General features: G+C 34.9%; 1 protein-coding gene across 3 annotated transcripts in view; it reads right to left on the reverse strand.

The window, feature by feature from the left end:
- Window positions 1–20,990, reverse strand: part of Msp300 (Muscle-specific protein 300 kDa) — a 480,743-nt gene that overhangs the window by 441,330 nt on the left and 18,423 nt on the right. For all 3 annotated transcript variants that reach the window (XM_067767583.1, XM_067767586.1, XM_067767584.1), the window contains one exon: window positions 18,798–19,872. In XM_067767583.1, coding sequence (XP_067623684.1) covers window positions 18,798–19,659 — 862 coding nt within the window. In that variant the 5' untranslated portion in view covers window positions 19,660–19,872. Of the gene's footprint in view, window positions 1–18,797; window positions 19,873–20,990 lie in introns of those variants that run through there.

A 20,990-nucleotide genomic window follows, 5' to 3' on the forward strand; every position in this document is an offset into this window, starting at 1 on the left:
TATATGAGGAGTTAGACCAGAACATCTCTTTCGGAGAAACTACGCTTTGTACGAGACATACAGACATACTTAAATTTTTTTCGACCTACGCAGCAGTACCAGTCCCTTAGACCAGGGTTAGGTTCGAAGCCTCCCTGGAATAAGTGAATGCAGGACAGTCCCCCCGCAAGGAGCTGAATGATCCGCGAGACTTTAGGGCAAACCCCCGCACCTTTCCGAAATGGCCAAAACGTTGATTTCCTTAAATACATGCAAACAAAACCTTTCCTAAATATTATTTTTTAAATAAAAAAATCAAGCTTTTTAAAGTAAGAACACCGGCGTAAGCCGGCGCGCCGCCCATGCCGCCTCCGCCGATATAGTTATCGGCGTAAACCTCTAGTGGGTTGACCTTATGACGCAAAATAGAAAATTAGTAAAATTTTGGACAATGGGTGTGGCAGCGCACACTTTTAAAACAAGGTATTTTAAAAGTTTTGCAAGCTGTAATTTGGCAGTCGTTGAAGATATCATGATGAAATTTGGCAGGAACTCTTATTACTGTATGTCTGCTTAATAAAAATTAGTAAAATCGGATGACGACCACGTCCACTTTAAAAAAAAAAATTCAAGTCAAATTTTAACAAAAAATATAATATCTTTACAGTATATAAGTAAATTATGTCAACATTCAACTCCAGTAATGATATGGTGCAACAAAATACAAAAATAAAAGAAATTTTCAAAATGGGCATGGCTCCGCCCTTTTTCATTTAATTTGTCTAGAATAATTTTAATGCCATAAGTCGAACCAAAATTTAACAATCCTTGTGAAAGGGCATACTATGACGATAACTGTTTCCTGTGAAAATGAGCGAAATCGGTTTGAAGCCACGCCCAGTTTTTATACACAGTCAACCATCTGTACTTCCGCTCGGCCGTTAAAATGAGAAATTGAGAAAAATCGATATATCTTTACTAAACTTAGTTTACGTACTTATCCGAACTCACTTAATCTTGTTAATAAAAATGGGCGAAATCCGACTATGACCACACCCACTTTTTCGATATCGAAAATTTCGAAAAATGAAAAAAATGCCATATTTCTATAACAAATCTGAAAAAAGGGATCAAATATTGCGTTTGTATTGGTTTTTTGACGCAAAATATAACTTTAGAAAAAACTTTGTAAAATGGGTACCATAATAAGTAGCAGAAAATGACAAAGTTCTGCAGGGCGAAATCAAAAACCCTTGGTATCATGGCAGAAATACTGTTCGTGGTATTATATTGTAACAAATTTACTTGCAATTTCCCTCATTTGCAACCTTCTGCTAAGTTCGAATCACTAAACTGTTGAATAAATAACTAAAAAAAAAAAAAAAAAACTGAATAAATAACTCCAATATTGAATAATGGAAAAATTGCCTTTATTAAAGTACTTCACAATAACACTTATATTTTGCAACTAGCTTGCTTAATAACCAAACTGACTGATAGCTTAAATGAAACTCATTCTCGCCTCTACTGTTGTCGCCTTTTTATACTGTCTGTTTTCCTAGTTGCATACTTCTAGGCTTTTCCATTCCAGAATTTACTAGTTAGTTATCAAATATAAAATTACTCAGCTGTAACTACAGATGCAGGTATGTATATAGCTCTCATATGCGCATGTATATGTGAGCGACACTTCCACAATTATAATTCCATACCTTTAGGAGCATCTCCGATAAGATATCTGCATGTGTTTTTGCGTCACTTCTCCGCTGCGTGTACGTACACAGGTGTAGACAAAATGATTAAGTTATTGATGTGCATCACGTCACTGCTTAGCATCGGCTTAGAGATTAACATTCGTAACAATATATATAAATAAATTAGCGGTACCCGACAGATGATGTTCTGGGTCACCCTGGTCCACATTTTGGTCGATATCTCCAAAACGCCTTCACATATACAACTCCTTTTTAAAACCCTCATTAATACCTTTAATTTGATACACATATCCTACAAACACATTCTAGAGTCACCCCTGGTCCACCTTTATGGCGATGTCTCGAAACGGCGTCCACCTATGGAACTAACGATAACTCCCTTTTAAAATACTCATTAACTCCTTTCATTTGATACCCATATCCTACAAACACATTCTAGAGTCACCCCTGGTCCACCTTTATGGCGATATCTCGAAACGGCGTTCACCTATAGAACTATGGCCCACTCCCTTTTAAAATACTTTTTAATACCTTCCATTTGATACCCATGTCATACAAACACCTTCCAGGGTTACTCTAGGTTCATTTTCCTACATGGTGATTTTCCTTTATTTTGTCTCCAAATCTCTCACCTGAGTATGTAATGTTCGGTTACACCCGAACTTAGCCTTCCTTACTTGTTTTTATACTGATGACTTAAACTAATTTCACGCAGAAACTTAACCGAATTCTGTTTAATGAAATAATTAATTTTTCCTTTTCACATAGGACCACTTGTTTCATTATCGAACATCCGTTCGCAGCGCCAAAAAAATACAACGGTTTTATACAAAGAATATATTAAAATGAATAGCACCCGTTACCTCCTTAATTGTAAAGACAAACTAAACAAAATGCATCGGGAACTGTTAATAGATGTTAACCTGTAACTGTTAATAGATACTAATCAAATATGTGCCTATTTTTAAATTCATGGAATCTCTTGCCGTAAATGTTGCAAAAATAAAATTTGGATTTATTTTTTGGGTTCTTACATTTTTCATATATTATTTTTTTTCTCGTTTGTCATTTGTAGCGTTGACAATAAAATCCAAATACAAGGCAAGGCGAATCTATACTAGGTGCTGGCCAAGGCGAGCTCAGTACCAGATGTTGTTATGCCAACAGCTGATTGCTTCTTCTTGATAACTTTCCATACAAGGCCTTGTACAACAATATGTCAGTTAATCGAAATCAATGAAAATTTTCCTTCGAATTGGTTGAATTCGCTTTGCCATCACCTTCTATAGATTCGCCTTGGAAAATATCAAGAAAAAGTAATCAGCTGACGTGATAACACCTGGTATTGATTTCGCCTTGAACAGAAGTGACTAGATTTTTGACTCCATTGGGCATTCAATAAAGAAATAATAGCATAACTAAGAATTTGTATTTTGAAATTGGTATAAATGAATTCATTTCTCATTAACGAATTTCAAATTTTATATAAAATTCTAGAAATCTTTCTGCACCACATTGAAGCGTAATGTATAGAAAGAACGTCAGTGAATTCACATTTTAGCTGATTGAGAGTTTAGTGAAGGGAAGTTTGTGACGATATGCGCAAATTTTGCATATTAATATAATTAATTATCTAAATATTTTTAAAAATTGGTTGTTTGCATTTCTTTACGTAAACGATGAAACAGCGTGGAAGGTATGCGTGGGGGTTTATGTATTTTGCACTTTTTCCGTTTATAATAAATTAGTGTTGACGTTATTTATTTTATAATTTTTTTTTTTAGAGAAATTTTGATTTGCCACCAAAAATTTGAAGACTTGTCCTCGCGGTCTACTATAATGAAGATGATAACATTTTTTGTTATTTATAACTTTTTTAATTGACGCAGTTAAAGTCGTTCTGTCTAGGTCAAATCTCACATAAAAATAAGTACTTTGCGTCTATTTACAAAACTGGGAATCAGTTCGCGTTCTATCAAAACTTTAGCTTAGTTTAAACTGGCAGGTCAATAAAGACATCACATAGACTGAATGTGTGCTCTTGGCAAATACTAGAAGCTTTCTTAATTACTGTAACTCTGCCGTTCCTAGTAGCGGGAGCCTTGCCCTCGCGAGCACAGAACGTGCTCAACCGTTTCTTCCTGCAGCTCGCACTTTCTACATCTGTTGCTACTGACGTGTCCTCAGTTATAAGCAGGTCACGCCAGAATGTAGTGTCGGGTTGTATAGCTATCGTTAGCCTTAAGTTTCTATCTTTAGATACATGAGTAACTTTGGGAGTCTAATGTTGTAGGATTTGCACGTGATCATAGAAATTTCGCAGCCCCCGAGCATCCACGCCTTTACGCCTAGATGGGTCGTATACAACTCTTGTCACCTTTGGATTACTTTCAAACGGATTGTGACGTCTACTGCCGATTCATCGAGTGCTGCACCCTTCTTTTCCAACCCATCGGCCTTTTCGTTACGTGCTAGTCTTTTATGACCGTGAACTCAGTAGGGTCCGGCCTGGATGAAGTTTCTGCAGCACTTTTTTTTTTTATTCCAGGACACTTCTTGATGAATTACTGTGTGAGATTATTGCGCTAATCGCCACCTAACTATCAATATATATATTGACGCTTAAGCACGCTTTATTTTTGCAGAAATTTCAAGTAGAACCAGTCGCAGCTTGACAGCTCTTTTAAACATTTTTTTTGGGTCTTTCTTGGGTAGTAGTTTGACAAACTGGCCGAACGCATTTCTGCGTTGAAAGACTTCGTAACAAAAATTGATTTGCCTTCATAGATGCCGCTCGAATACCGCATACAAATTTTGAGTCGTTATAAAATTAAAAAAACTCGCCCTACAATTCCTTCTAGGTACGGCAGGCATTGTACTCTGCCCGGAATTTGGCTTACTGCTTTATTTAGAAAGAATTTTCTATCTCTTAGCCTTTTTCTTCTCTCTGCCCTCTCATCACCCAATTTTTTCCCTTTGGTGCCCTCTCACCAATATCTCGCCCTGTTCCTCCCTTTCTCTCTTTTCCTCACTCTGTTTTCTTTCCTCTTCTATTCCCCCCCCCCCCCCCCCCCTTCCCTTTCTTCTTTCTCTTTTTTTATATGTGTGTAATCAAAGAGGTAGCGAGGAGTTATCGATTCGCTGTCAAAATTTGCTAATAACAAAGGTAATCGATTTTTTGTCGATGAGTTATTGGTTTGTTATCGAAAATTTATCTACCGAAAACTTGTCGCTATGTTACCAAAAATTGTCATTTTTTAACAGTGCGTTATCCGAAGGCTATCTACTTGTTATAGAAAAACCATCGATTAGTTATCAAAAATTCATCGATTTCTTATCGAAAAGTTAATAATTTGTTCAAAGAGTTATCGATTTGCTATCGAAAATTATTAATTTACTTTCGGGTTATCAATTTATCATTGTAAATTTATCAATATGTTATATACAAAGAATCGGTTTGCTCTCAAAAAGTTATGGATATGTTGTTGAGAAGCTTTCGTTATGTTATCGATTTGTTAAAGAAAAGTTATCAATTTATTATTGAAAAATTATCAATTTAATATCTAAAAGTTATCGATACATTATCAGCAAGTTATCGATTCGTTACCAAAAATTTTAGATTTATTATCTCCTCACTTTCCTTGCCCCCGACCCCTTTCCTTTTCTTAATCTCGTCCACTTTTAGGCAAGCAGAAACGATATTATCGATGCCCAACGCCTTAACAAAAAATACTCGAAAGGCACCACTGCGGTATTTTCTCGACTTGAGGATGAGATATTTTAGTTAAAAGGAAAGGGAGAGTCACGAGAGGAATAGAGAGAGTTAATGAAAAAATCTATCTCCATAGCACATATTCAGAGGCACAAAGAGAGATAAAGAGAAGTCGCACGAAGAGATGAAACTAAGTAAAGGATGAGAGTGAAAAGTAGACGGAGAAGTATTGAATAAAGTTTTTTTAATCTTATTTTATAATACTTTACTTCAGAATATAATTTTTTTTTTAAATATGATCACATCATTTTTGACCACAAATCCACTTAGGCATTTAGTTTTTGTCTACAATTCGAAATGTTTTGAAAAATTATTAAAACAATTGTTAACTTAATCGCCAGTAATCCATTAGTTTTTGCGCAAAGAGAACAATTTTTCATTTGTCTCTTTCATGACGTAAGTAAGCCTGCTTTTTTTATTTTTTTTTTTTGCATTTTTCTGTGCGAATATAAATTTAAATAGATTCCCATACATTTATATGAATTTTTATGTTTGTACATACAGATATCTTGATATTTACTCTAAAATTATCGTTGATTTAATACTTATAAATATATTTAACGTATTTTTTTTTTTATTTAGATATTTTAGTGAATGGTCAATTTCGATAAAAGAGAAGGACCAATTTAATGGCATAATGTCGCAATTGGACAGAAATATTTTGGCAAACATTTAAATTTTTTTGTTTTCAAAATTTGCCAGGGAAAAAATTGCATCATTTTGAAGCGCCTGTGAATAACAACGCATCGTATATGCAGATATATGCAGATAAATTTAGAAACAATTAAGAAATGAAAATAACAAAAACAGAACACACTCCAAAAAAAGCTAAGATCGACTGACATCACTATAAAACCCTTACTCCTGCCTCTAATGCACGGTTTTTCGGAACAAGTTCAACTCAGTTTGTGAGTTAAACTACGCTTAAAATTATTCTGCAGTTTTTCAGAGAATCATAGCGCACTCAGCAAAAGAGGAAATTGTTTATAAAGCAAAAATGCTATTACTTAAGTTGAAAAAACTTAATTAAAAACGTGTGGTTCTTTAACTGGACTCAAATGTAAAATTCCATACAACAGTATTTTCACGAAAATAAAAAAAAAATTTATATAATTTAAAAAATAAATAAATGTGACGCGCTAACCTCCAAAGAAAGGCCGCGCTTCTCTTCCAATTTGCGTCGTGCTCATTTTAATTTTTCCTACAAATTGGCGGGACGGGACCTACTTGTTTTATGCCGGCTCTGAACGGCATCTGCAAGGCAGATGAGTTTTCACAGAGAGCTTTTCATGGCAGAAATACAATCGGAGTGCTTGCCAAACACTGCCGAGGGACAACGCCGCTTAGAAAAACTTTCTACTAATTGAAAAACCTTGTTTCTAAAATTTTGATGTTGCTTTGACCGGGGCGTGAATCCAAGATCTTCGGTGTGGCAGAGCACACTACCATCACACCACGGCGGCCGCCAAAGTTTGACCTCTATGCCAGGAATTGCCCGACGATTCCATTTCTTAAAGAAAAATAACCAGAACTCGCAGAAGAGGAACGCACTCTCCCCAGGGAAACGTGCGTCACTCTAGCTCATCTTCGATCTGGGTACTGTAACAGGTTAAACTCTTACCTATCCAGAATCAACCCCTACATACAAAATGTATGTCCTGCCTGCAATGTGTCCCCACATGACACCAACCATCTCTTCAATTGTAATGTGGAACCAACGCCTGTAACACCCCTCTTACTATGGTCCACCCCTGTAGAAACTGCAAGTTTCCTTGGACTCCCGTTAGAGGATACAACATCCGGTCGCGCCTATTGAATGGGGCAAAGCACTGGCTCAACAACAACAACATAAAATTGACAAACTGTTATCGCTTAGAAAAATCTATTTTTTGTTGTTGTTTTTTTTTTATACAATAACAATGCATATTAACGCCAACCCATTGAGGCTCTTGTAGTCTCTACGGAAATTCACTGAAAACGAAATTACAAAACTAAATATAAAAAAACTACAAGAAATAATAAAAATAATAAAAATAAAATTTGCGAAATGTAAACAATAGTAGGAATACATTGTAAAAGTAAATAATTGGCAGTAAATAAGTAGTTTATAAACAATTGTAGACTTTTCACTAAATTCATCAACAAATGGTTTTGACGGCACATGCCCATCACAGTTGTTGTTTATTTTTAATTTTGTTCGATAAATTCTTGATTAACAATGGCTTAGCATTTATTTAATTTACTTAGATAATTCGATTAGTGTGTACGAGTATATTTACATACATACACACATTACCATATCGACAAACATATACATTTAACAAATTTGCTCTTTCGAAAATTAAAAAAAAAAAATACTTAAAAAATGTAATGTACATGTTGATCGCATGTGACCGTATCTGTAGGGGTTGAAAATGGTGGGTATAGAGGGGGCGCCACGTTCATGGCCGATGATTAACCGAATGAGATCACTTTTTTGAAATTAAATGTATTCAATATTGCACCGGTTTAAATACATCTGTACATACCAGGGACCAAATATAACAGTTATTTTCGAAATTAAAATTCTTAAAGACTCTTGGAAAAAGCTTGGTTGTTTGACTATGAAATACTGTTGCCTTAAATTACTTTTATTTTATATTTCGAAAAAAAAGTTAACAGACTTATTTTTCTTTTTTCAAAAAAAAAAAACATTAACCCAAAAATTTTATTTTAAAATAACAGTTAAAATTTGACATAACTTTTTACGCCGGAAATTTACTGTTAATATTTGTCTTATAATAACTGTTAAAATTTTACTTATATTTTTTAATCCGGAAAATAACCGCTAAAAATTTACGTTTATATTTCAGTCCAAACATATCTTCCAAAGTCTGACATTTAACTAAATTTTTTATACCAAAAATACGTAAAAATTTTAATTTTTTTGGTCGAAAAAATGTTAAAATTTTAACTTAATTTTGGACTCATATTTAAGCCGGAAAATAACCGCTAAAACTTGACGTTTATATTTCAGTCCAAACATATCTTCCAAAGTTTGACATTTAACTAAATTTTTTCATACCAAAAATACGTAAAAATTTGCATTTTTTTGGTGGAAAAAATGTTAAAATTTTAACTTAATTTTGGACTAATACTTAAGCCGGAAAATAACCGCTAAAACTTGACGTTTATATTTCAGTCCAAACATATCTTCCAAAGTCTGACATTTAACTACATTTTTTATACCAAAAATACGTAAAAATTTGATTTTTTTTTTGGTCGAAAAAATGTTAAAATTTTAACTTAATTTTGGACTCATATTTAAGCCGGAAAATAACCGCTAAAACTTGACGTTTATATTTCAGTCCAAACATATCTTCCAAAGTCTGACATTTAACTAAATTTTTTCATACCAAAAATACGTAAAAATTTGAATTTTTTTGGTCGAAAAAATGTTAAAATTTTAACTTACTTTTGGACTCATATTTAAGCCGGAAAATAACCGCTAAAAATTGACATTTATATTTCAGTCCAAACATATATTCTAAAATCTAACAATTAACTAAATTTTTTTTATACCAAATAAAAAGATGATAAAAAAATTTTAAGGATTACCTTTATATAAATGGACCAAAAAAAAGAAGGCAATTTTCCTTTAATACAGACATAGTCTTGTTGAATTTTGACTAAAAAACTTTAACAATAGCTCTTGTGAAAGAATTTTGGGATTCAAAACTATACGCCTACAACAGGAGGCTAGCCATGTCTTCTAAATAGTTCGACTTGTTCGTTAGGTAGCTCAAATTTTTTGATCAAACATTGCACTGTCACCGAGTTTTAAACTATATTTCAGGCTTCAAGTCTCTAGATATCCAGGAAGTTAGTTAAAAATAGAATGCAAGATACCCAATTTAAAACTAGTTTTCTCAATATCTCGATCCATGCGCCACCTAGCGGAATTTTATTTATTTATTTTTTTTTTTTTTTGATAAAATATTGCATTGTCACGGGTTCTGATTTACGGTCCAAGTTTCATATCTCTAGCTCATCGGGAAGTTACTCGAAAATCGATCGCAAGATTCCCCCCCTTTTTAAAGGATTTGCAGTTTTCTTGACTAGCGCGCCACCTAGCGGAAATTTGTTTTCTATAAGTTGTATTGTCACCAGGCCTCTAAGTGCCAAGTTTCAAGTCTCTATGTAACCGGCAAGTTAGTTAAAAATAGATTGAAAGATTCCCAAATTAAAATTTGTTTTCTTACTATCTCGATCCGCGTGCCACCTAGCGAATTTGTTTGATCAAATGTTGTATTGTCACCGGGTTCTGACTCACGGCCTCTAGCTCACCGGGAAGTTACTTAAATATCGAGCGAAAGATTTCCTGCGTTTTTTTCAGGGATTCTCGTTTATCTCGATTCGTCTGCCACCTGGCGGCATTTTGTTTTCCACGAATTATAGTGCCATCGACTCGCAAACTATGTGCTAAGATTCAAGTCGAATAATAACTGGTAAAATTCGATTTTTTTAGTCGGAAAATAACTGTTAACGTTTGGCTTTAATTCTTTTAATATAATAACAATTTTTAGGTTAGGTTGAACTGGCCGGTCCACGAGGACCTCACATAGACTGATTGAGTCCGTAGTATTACCAGAAGTTTGTTTTAACGACCAAACTGAAAAACCCTATCAAAAACCAGGACCTATGTTATAAAATAACTCCGTCCTCTTGGCAAATACTAGAAGCTTCCTAGGACTTAAGCCACTTGCTTCTTCTAGATCTGACAGCTGTATCACACCTAATAGCTGGAGTCTTAGCCTGGCAAGTGCAGGGCATGAGCACAGAACGTGCTCGCTCGTTTCCTCCACCAGCCCGCACTTCCTACATCTGCTATCACTGTCCAAGCCTAATTTAAAGGCATGTGACGCCAGAAAGCAGTGTCCAGTCAGAATACCCATTCTGAGTCTACAGTCCTCTCTTTTTAATGATAGAAGCAACTTTGTTAGTCTAAGATTGTAAGACCTACACATAATCTTCGACACTTTACAGCCCCGCGCTTAAACCCACGCCTTTCCTGCTTAGTCGATCATGTGCACCTCTCGCCTTCGCTTAATTTCGCCCAGTCTAATTGGGACGTCTACGGAGCAAGCTTCAAGGGATGCGCCCTTTTTAGCTAATAATAATAACAACTGTTAAGTTAGGAGTTTTTTGTTTAGTCTAAAAAACTCTTTAAGTTGAATTTATTTCTTCAGTTGAAAAAAAAAAAAAACATTTAAAATTGACTTTTATTTTTTTCATCAAATAATTGTAAAATTTTACTTTTATTTCTCAAGGCAAAAAATAACTGTTAATATCAGAACTTTATTTTTTTATTCGGAAAAAACTGTAATAATTTGATAATTTTTGTACTCGAATAATGATATAAAATTAAACATTTATTTTTTCAGTCGAACAATATTTGTCAAACTGAGGTTTTTAATTTTTAGACGAAAAAAAACTGAACAATTCAATAATCTTTTTTAGTCAAAAGAAAAACTATTAAGATTTGACTTTTATATACAGTAATTCGCCTAATGACCATTAAACGTTATAAATTCAGTGGAAAATAACTGTTAAATTTTTATTTTTATTTTTTCAACCAAAAAGTAACTATTAAAAACAAACTTTTTTTTCAGTACAACAATTAAAATAAAAAAATTTTATATGTATTTAATTAGCGAGCTTTGCTCATATTGCTTTATACAATGGTTTTTGTAATTGATATTAGAGAAAAATTGTAAGTTTACAAACGGCGATGGTTACTAGGACATGTTTCTGAATTTCACTTCTTCATCAGCTAGCTTTTCGGGAGCTGAGCGTTGAACTCGAATCTCCAACATTCATATCAGTGCAAGCCTTTAGCTGCTAAGCCATATGAATGTCCCGTTGTTCGCTGTACAATTGGTCTCTAAGAGTTGCCTTTTTGTTTATATTCCTTTTGATCATCATGTAGGCACATACACTCTGTATGTAGTTTATTCCTAATGGTGTGGATATGATTTTTAGGGGCGCTTTTGAAAGCTTAGTAACATTTGTTCGGATTTTTTACAGTATTTGTTTTTAATACTTCCGCTGTTACTATTATATCAATATGATCATATGTATTTAATTAGCGAGCTTTGCACATATTGCTTTATACAATGGTTTTTGTAATTGATATTAGAGAAAAATTGTAAGTTTACAAACGGCGATGGTTACTAGGACATGTTTCTGAATTTCACTTCTTCATCAGCTAGCTTTTCGGGAGCTGAGCGTTGAACTCGAATCTCCAACATTCATATCAGTGCAAGCCTTTAGCTGCTAAGCCATATGAATGTCCCGTTGTTCGCTGTACAATTGGTCTCTAAGAGTTGCCTTTTTGTTTATATTCCTTTTGATCATCATGTAGGCACATACACTCTGTATGTAGTTTATTCCTAATGGTGTGGATATGATTTTTAGGCGCGCTTTTGAAAGCTTAGTAACATTTGTTCGGATTTTTACAGTATTTGTTTTTAATACTTCCGCTGTTACTATAATATCAATATGATCATATGTATTTAATTAGCGAGCTTTGCTCATATTGCCATATGTACAGCGAACAACGGGACATTCATATGGCTTAGCAGCTAAAGGCTTGCACTGATATGAATGTTGGAGATTCGAGTTCAACGCTCTGCTCCCGAAAAGCTAGCTGATGAAGAAGTGAAGTTCAGAAACATGTCCTAGTAGCCATCGCCGTTTGTAAACTTACAATTTTTCTCTAACATCAATTATAAAAAAATTTATCTTTCACTTTTTGCCTGCAATAAAGTTTTTTTATTTTTGTTGAACCAAAGTCATAAGTCACGAATCGTTTATGTCCCTGATACCTAGAATATATGGGTACGTACTTACGTACATGCATACAAAAAAATGTTGACGAGAATAATTTAAAAATATTTATTTATGCAATTTGAAGTGATTTAACGAATTTTAAATGTGTAAATGACTTAATTTTTGCTGACATAAGTCATTTAAAAAATATTAACACTTCGAAAAATATTTTTAAATCGAATTAATAAAAATTAATGTTACGTATACGCATGGGCACACCTCACCGCCACCGGTTGTCCTCGCAGTTTGTCTCTAGGATTATTAATATTAAGCTTCGATGCACTGTGCCGTGATATAATGTGTGTATGCGCAGATGACCTAGTCATTTGCATCACAGGGATGCATGAAGATACAATATTAGATCGCATGCAACAAGCCCTTTACATCATAGAGACGTGGTGTGATACCAAAGGATTGTCTATCAATCCTAACAAAACTGTTATAGTGCCTTTCACCCGGAGAAGGAAAGTATCCATCCCAGAACCATCCCTGGGTGGTACAAAAATACAATTCTCAATGGAGGCTAAATATCTAGGGGTCACACTGGATAGAACCCTCACGTGGACTGCTCATTTGGATGCTATCCTAAACAAGGCAACAAGAGCTTTCTTCGCCTGTACTCGTATCTACGGCAAAACATGGTGGATATGTCCAAAAATGGTATATTGGACATTTAATACTGTTGTAAGGCCAATAGTCACCTATGCTTCCCTAGTTTGGTGGCAGAAGGCCACGCAAGGAACGGCAACAGCTAAACTAAGTAAACTGCATCGACTAGTTTGCGTTGGCATAACGGGTGCGATGAGAACCGCCCCTGTTGATGCACTTAGTGCTTTAGTGGGTATACCTCCGTTGCCTATTCTGATAGAGAAAGAGGCAACACTATGCGCACTAAGACTTCCAAATATTTCTGAGTTGAAGCAAGGACATGATGGTAATGAACTAGCAGATTACCTAGCAAATCAGGGTGTTACAACAGCATTCTATGGTCCAGAGCCCTTTTGTGGACTTACAAAAGCACACACCAGGGAAATTATTAGTAACTGGTAAACTAAACAATTTAGACGTCACTGGATTGACTGCCCAGGGCAAAGGCAGGCCAAACTGTTTATACTTCCGGCAACGAATATATCAGCCAAACTCATTAATCTAAGCAGGGAGGATCTAAGAACTCTGACTGGGTACTATACGGGACACTGCGGTCTACGATATCACCTAAGTAAATTAAATCTATCCGATATCCAAATTTGTCGTTTCTATGAGCTGGATGATGAAACGCCGGATCACATTCTCTGCGAATGCGTAGCTCTAGCTAGGCAGAGACTATCCCATCTAGGCGGTGGGACTCTTAATCCCTATGTGATATGGAGTATAAAGCCTGAAAAGGTACTTAGATACATTAAAAGCCTCCAGATACAAAATTAGGCTGTAAAGTCTTGCACAATAGATCTGCACAAAGGTCGCAGTGCTTCCAGACCAATTAATAATGATAATAATTGTGTTTGTGTAAAATTTTTATGCATTTAAGGGCCTCCTCAGCCGTTTTGTTCCATATCACTAGCGGATTTAGACTCAGGCTGTCTGCCTGTCTAAGATAATGTAGATACGCCTCAAGGATGAATCATTTCTTAGACGTTTCCTACAGCAAACTTCTATTGCATGGAATTCTGCCTCACACGTAGTGCGGTAGCATCCCATTGGTGTCGATTTTTTGAAGTACGGCCCTTATATACCAGCTCTACATTCACAATCATCAAATCTCTATGCATTCGTAAACTAAAATTTGAGTGAGGGTCAGTGAAGCGTAGGTGACAATTGGTTTCACGATAGTACTAATGTTTTGATATAAAGACGAGTGCAAGGGAAGAGATCTCTTGTTGCTAGGACTCTGTCCCCTATACCCCAAAGGTGTTTTGCTGCTGTTGAAGAACATTTTCTTCTTGTCCAGAGATGTTTCAAGCATTGATAGTTTTACTCTGGGTAAAAGGCATCAGGACTGTTGAATTAAGATTGATAGATAATATTATAGATAGTGCTATTGAAAACCCTGCTCTTTGGTGAACCATTAGAAAACCTTCATTGATTTTTATTAAGAATTACTTCGCACGTTCCTCACGGAACTAGGGAGTGGGTTGGCGGGATGGCCTAGAAGGTTAATTGTGGTCATATTCAATCGTTTCCGAGATAGTCGGCCTGGTAACTTAATAGTGCTCGTTACCGGAATGTACCAGATTTTTATCCGGCAAAGAACCATCAACGTCTTTATCGCTACAACAACTACCAAAATCGAAAATTTTCCTGTTTTACTACCGGCTTATTATGGATAACGCATTGTTTTCGTCGACCTATCGGTTTAATACGGGCTTGTTATCGCGGAATTGTTAGCTTCTTATTAGTTTCTTATCGGCTTGTTATTATCGACAGGTTACAGATGTGTTATCGATTTTATATTTTAGTTTTAACGAAATCTGTTTAAAAACAAACCAATGAGTTATTGGTAGCACTCCGATAAGACATCGAAGGCTTTTCGATAGCAAATCGACGGTTCGATTATAAGTCGAAAAATTTTTGATACCAAATCGATAACTGTTCTATACCCAATCTATATATTTTTGTTAACATCTCGATATACTTTCGATAACAAATCCATTACTTTTCGATAGCATATCCGTAACACAACGATACAAAATTGGTAACACTACGATTCCAAATCGATAACTTTTTGATAACATATCGATAGTAAGTTTTGTGTGACTCATTCAAGAAAAGAAAACTTGAATTTTTTCGGCTTAGCCTATTGTACATACATCCATATAAATCTCTTATATATACTTTTTTTTGCCAATGTGCTATTTTATTGTCTGGGTCAAGTGCGAACATTTTACTTTTACTGCAATGCAACAAATTTCTCAATTGACTTAATTCGCATCGAATGATCATCGATAGATGTGAAATTTGGTTAAAAATAAGTTGCTTACATCTTGCATGCCGACTAGACAAAGGAGAAATAAACGGTACATATGTATATATGTATATGCATCTAGATTTTATTTTAAAATTTTATTTTTAAGTGTTCTTAGAGAATGGGCTGTAATGTTTTTAATTGTGCTTGGAAAATGGCGTCGTTTAAATTTAAATAGTACTTATCTTAAATGTTTACATAAATAAGGCGAGGGGATGTAATTTGTAATGAGTCATTTGTACTGAATCGAGAAGTAAAAATTTGTAAATGAGCCAAAACAATTTTAGAGCAACAGAGTGAAATAAATTTTGAGATGATTGATGTGAAAATATTAAAAACAATAAACATTTTATTTTTACTCGTAAAACACCCTGTGTCAGCAAGAATTCACTATCTCAGCGTCAATGTAATAGCTAGGGCGTTTTTAAAATAAAATCTGGGATTGGCTATTCCGCAAGTATGAAGTAATCAGATTAAATGTTACCTACGGTGTTAACATTGCCTTATTTATACTTTAACACACCTTACAGAATACATCTCTTTCAGAACAAGAAAAATGGGGTTGATTTTGAAGACCGCGACCATAACAATAAGCAATCTTTAGCCAAGGATATGTTTGAGCATTACAGAGTCAAAAAAGGATGACTCAGAAAGAAATAATAGGAAAAGTTCTGGACCCGTATCGTGTGTTACGATTCGTATCGGAATCCATTCTTCACTCAATTGATATGTGATGATAAGACACTGCCAAAATATGTATACATATTCTGATGAATATTAGCATCACTAAGTGATACTAGCATCTCTAAACTGATACTAAGCAGCCACTCGTATGTACGTAAACAAATCAATCATCATTTACGCACATACATACAAGGCAACAGAGAGATATTCACAAACACATGTAATCATCAGCCGAAGTAGTACTTACATATACACACGCATATGGCTACAAACTACAAATATACATGTATATGGCTGGTAACCAAGCATGAAGTTCGTGAAATTACTAGACCTTTGGAGAAATGGCTGAACGGGGAAACTGAGAGTATAAAAGCAACGCAAGCTGAGGCATGACTAATCAGTTTTGATTTAAGCACGCTATTGGTTGTGAAGTATGTGTTGTTGTGAAGTATCCTAAAAGTAGTCTAATAAAGACCATTTTGCATTATTGTATCTTGGAGTTATTTATTCAACAGTTTAGCGATTCGAATGTCAGAAGGAGGGTTGGAATAAACGAAATTTCCCAAAATTCGTTACAATATTATGATGAATTACAAATGCAACTAGTACGCGAAGTCTTTAATTCACATATGTTGTTATTCGGACTCACGATTTCAGAGCTATTTTGATTTAATGTTTGAGTGAAAACTTGATTTCGAATCGAATCGTACCACATGATACGGGGCCTGATGAAATGTTTTTAATAAAAAGGTGGCACTCTTCAAATTGGGTCTCGGAATTCATATTAGCGATGTGACGGCAATATTTGAATATTTACCAGAAATATTTCATCTATAGATTTGTTCGCTGGATATCCCTCAAATATCACAGATTAGCGCTGGCTATATAGAGAGTATCGGAAAGTTTCTTCTTTATAATATTTTTGTTTTGGGCGACCTGTTGTTTTAGATATTCTTTATGTTTTTTTCTTCATATAAAACGTTGTCTACAGCTTCTTACCCTCCCAATAGCAAAGCGAGGCATTCTTATTCCAATTCAGTTCGAGGAAGCATCTGCTTACATGGCCCAATCTAACTCTAACACCTAACTTGAAAACAACTCAGACCAGATAAAAAACTCAACACAGTGAAAAAAAAATCTAGTTTGGTTTGAAAAATTTTGAGCTGGCGCCCTGAAATACGAATTGTGTAATAAAAACGATGTGGTTCCTTTGCCAAACTTAAGCTCGGGATAGCCCACCTTTCCTTTTTTTTGCCACCCGACCTTGGAAAAAAACTATCATGAAAAAAATGTTCACATTGAAAACTCCCTAATTTCAAAAACAAAAAGGATCGCTCACCCTTATTAATTTAGCCCAACTTTGGAAAAAAATCCCTAAAAAAAGAAAATGCCCCAAAATCAAAAGAATGCAAAGTGAGTGTTTTTACACTGCGGTTCGTTTGCTCAAGGTTAGCACATGATAGCCCATCCTATTTTATTTAGCCCAGTCTTGGTGGGAAAAAAATTCGAAAAAAAAGTCCAACTTCTGATGTGATGAGATAGATAGTATGTAGTTCATTAGCCCAAGCTTATGGTAGAGTCAGCTATCCTTTTTTCGATAGCCCAACCTAGAAAAAAATTTTTCATAACATAACATTTTCAAGTTGAAAACCTCCAAAAACAAAAAAAAATAAATGACGGCCTTCTCACATTTGTTCGTTTGGCCAGGATAACCCACCATTTTTTCCTTAGCACAGCCTTGGAAAAAAAGTATGGTTAAAAACATTGCAAAATCGCAAATCTCAGCAAGAGTCTCATTTTTATGGAATGAGGAGGATTGTTAGAGCTTTCATATCGTAAAACTTCCCTTAACTAAACCGATTTATTTCAGAGTTATGATTTTTTTTAATGAAAAAAGTTTTTCACACCAAAATTGCTTTCAACTTTGTCTCTCGAGACATCTCTAACTCAAACTTTCTGGTAGTACCTTGGAGTTCACAATTCGAAAATCCCTAAACAAATTTTACATTCCCAGACCAAAATAAATTCAAAGTTCTATGAAAGGCCCTTCGAGTTCTATTTAAGGTACGGAGTTCGAAATTCGAATATCACTATAAAAATTTTACATTTTCAGAGCAAAATATTGTATTTTATTGCTAAAAGTTCGTTGTTAAAAATTCAATGTTCGAAATTCTATTAAAGGCGATTAGGGTTTTATTAACGGCTCAGAGTTCGAAATTCGAAAATCATTATAAAAATTTTTCTTTCTAAGACCAAAATATTTAATTATGTTGCTGCAAGTTCGGTGTTAGAAATTCAATGTTCTAAATTCTATTAAAGGCTCGGAGTTCGAAATTCAATGTCGAAGTTCTATAAAAGACACTTGGAGTTCCATTAAAGGTTTGGAGATCGAAATTCGAAAATCACTATAAAAATGTTACGTTCTAAGACCAAAATATATAATTTCATTGCTAATAGGCGGGTATCAGAAATTCAATGATCGAAGTTCTAATAAAGGCTCTTGGAGTTTTATTAAATGCTCGGAGTTCGAGATTCGAAAATTACCATAAAAATGTTGTGTTCTAAGATGAAAATAATTTAATTCATTGCAAAATGTACGGAGTTAAAAAGTCAATGTTCGAAGCTTTATTAAAAGGTTCGAATTATATGAGTTGGAAACGGATAATTTATTGTTAAGGGTCGTTTTTTAGTGCAAGTTTGAACTCGTACTGAAAAATCGACGCTAAACATTAAAATACTTAAGTAGAAGTAAATATGTTTACATAATAATATTTCATAAATTTTCTCAAAATAGTGGCAAAAAGAAAAAACTTACCTTGCAACTGCAGTATGGTCAATTGATATTCGGCCAACTTTTCATCGATATAATCTTGCGATTGATTCGCAATTATTTCAGCTGTGGATGGGCCGAAATCTTCTTCATCATCATAAATTATATACGATTTAGGATGTGGAGGCTCTAAAGGCACACCGACATAGTCGACTTGATCTAAACCATATTGTGGTTGTTGCGGATACTGTGACTGCTGTTGATAGTATTGTTGTTGCTGTTGTTGTTGCGACATCGGTATTTGATGATTGTTATACATAAATTCGGAATTCGGTGTTTGGCAAACAATTGGCGATGGTGTCGGTGATAACTGGAACGAACTTGTCGGTCCAACACCATACGAATTCTGATGTTGCAACGGTACATGAGCCATAGGACGGAACGGTTTAGGTCCAGTTGGCGATTGTGCTACCTTCGTCGTTGCTGATTGTTGATTAGGATAAAAAGTTGGTTGGAAAGTAGGTGGTTGATATGGTGCAGGCGATTGATTGCCACCACTCATTGATACTCCTGACATGCCACCCATTTGCTGTTGCTGTTGCTGTTGTTGTGGTTGTGGCCATTGTGGACGCGGATGTGGTATGCTGTTCGTGCCACGTGTACCGCGCATACCCTGAACTGGTGCCGGTGACATGGAGTGCGTAAATGGTGTGGGGCTCATTGGTGCAGGCGATTGCATATGTGGACGACGCGGTCCAGAAATAATTGGTGGCGGGCTTGGTGCAACCGGTGTCCATGGTGATGGTGGACGGTACATAAATGACGATGGTGAGGGTGATGCGGCATTATGCACACGTGGATTCCAACCACGCGGCCCACCAAAAGGTGGTGGCGGTTGACCAGACATATTGCTGGATTGGAAGATTAAACTGTTGTTATTGTATATGCTTCGAGATCGTTTGACAGCGGCGGATGGTAGAAATAAATGAGTTTTTTACTGAGTTATTAGCTAATATTTTTATTCGGTTTAATTTGTTGTAGTATTTATTAAATTTTTTTTATTCGATTAAATCCAATCGTTAAAGACTAGTTAAGGAACACTTGACGGGCACATAATACACTGTAAAAAATGTATTTGTTTTGAAAAAATGTGCTCTTGCGATGTTTTATCTGCAGACAATATCTATCTTAAGATTGGCAGTTTGAAACTCAGCTATAATACCAAGATGCATGAGTTTAAAGTTCACAACATGTGATTTCAAAATTTTTGGTCTAAATGTGTTCGAAAACCTTTTTCGAAACTCAGTTTCGAAATTAAATAATTGAAATTTAATATCGAAATACAAAAGTTCATATTCTATAAACCATATTCAAAATTCGATATCCCATGTTTTAAAATGTGTATGTTCGAATTTCCTCGAAAGCCTATTTCAAAAATCAATTATGGAAATTTCGAATTTCTTTATTCATAGCACTCCATTCAAACTTCGCTGTCCCAAATTCGAAACCCGAATTTCGAAATTATTATTGCATCATGTTTGCTCGTGTTTTTCATTTTTTGTATGCGTTTTACTAATTGTTTTTTATCATCACGATTCCATATACTAGATCGAGTGCTGATTGAATATCACCCTATCTTGGCTGCCAGTTCTAAAACACCCTATCTGAGACTATTTTTCAAAAACAACCTCTTTCAGAAATTTATTCAAAAGTTCTCTATCTCAGATTGTCAAAATATATTGAATTTAAGCTCAGATGGGGCATTTTTGAAACAAATTCTGAGTTAGGGCGTTCTTCAGCCGATTTCGCAGATAGGACGTTGTTAAAAAAAGTTTTGAAATAGGCTGTTATTCAAATTGTTTCTAAGATATGGCGTTTTCGAATTGGCAGCCTAGATAGTGTGATATTCCAAGCAGTAGTCGAGATAATGAACATTCCTGTTTAGGAAACATTTTTTGTTTAATTTGAAAAGTGCCTTTCGAGTTTGTGTCTTCAAAGAATTTCTCAAGCTTTCCACGTGAAGTGCCAATGTGCAAAATTACTATATAAAACTGTTATTTCAAAGCCATAAATTTTCCAATGCCATATGTTGAGGAGGCAATTGGTGAAATTCAATTTCGAAACTCTTTTTACAGCTTCTGCTGCCAAATTATTTGTTTTATATTAATTGAAAATTATTATAAATTTTGGCCTCAAAATTTATTAATTGTATTTTCAAGCTTCGAAACTATTTCGATA

Source organism: Eurosta solidaginis, chromosome 2 (genome assembly GCF_040869045.1).
Source record: "Eurosta solidaginis isolate ZX-2024a chromosome 2, ASM4086904v1, whole genome shotgun sequence".
Classification (NCBI taxonomy): Eukaryota; Metazoa; Arthropoda; class Insecta; order Diptera; family Tephritidae; genus Eurosta; species Eurosta solidaginis.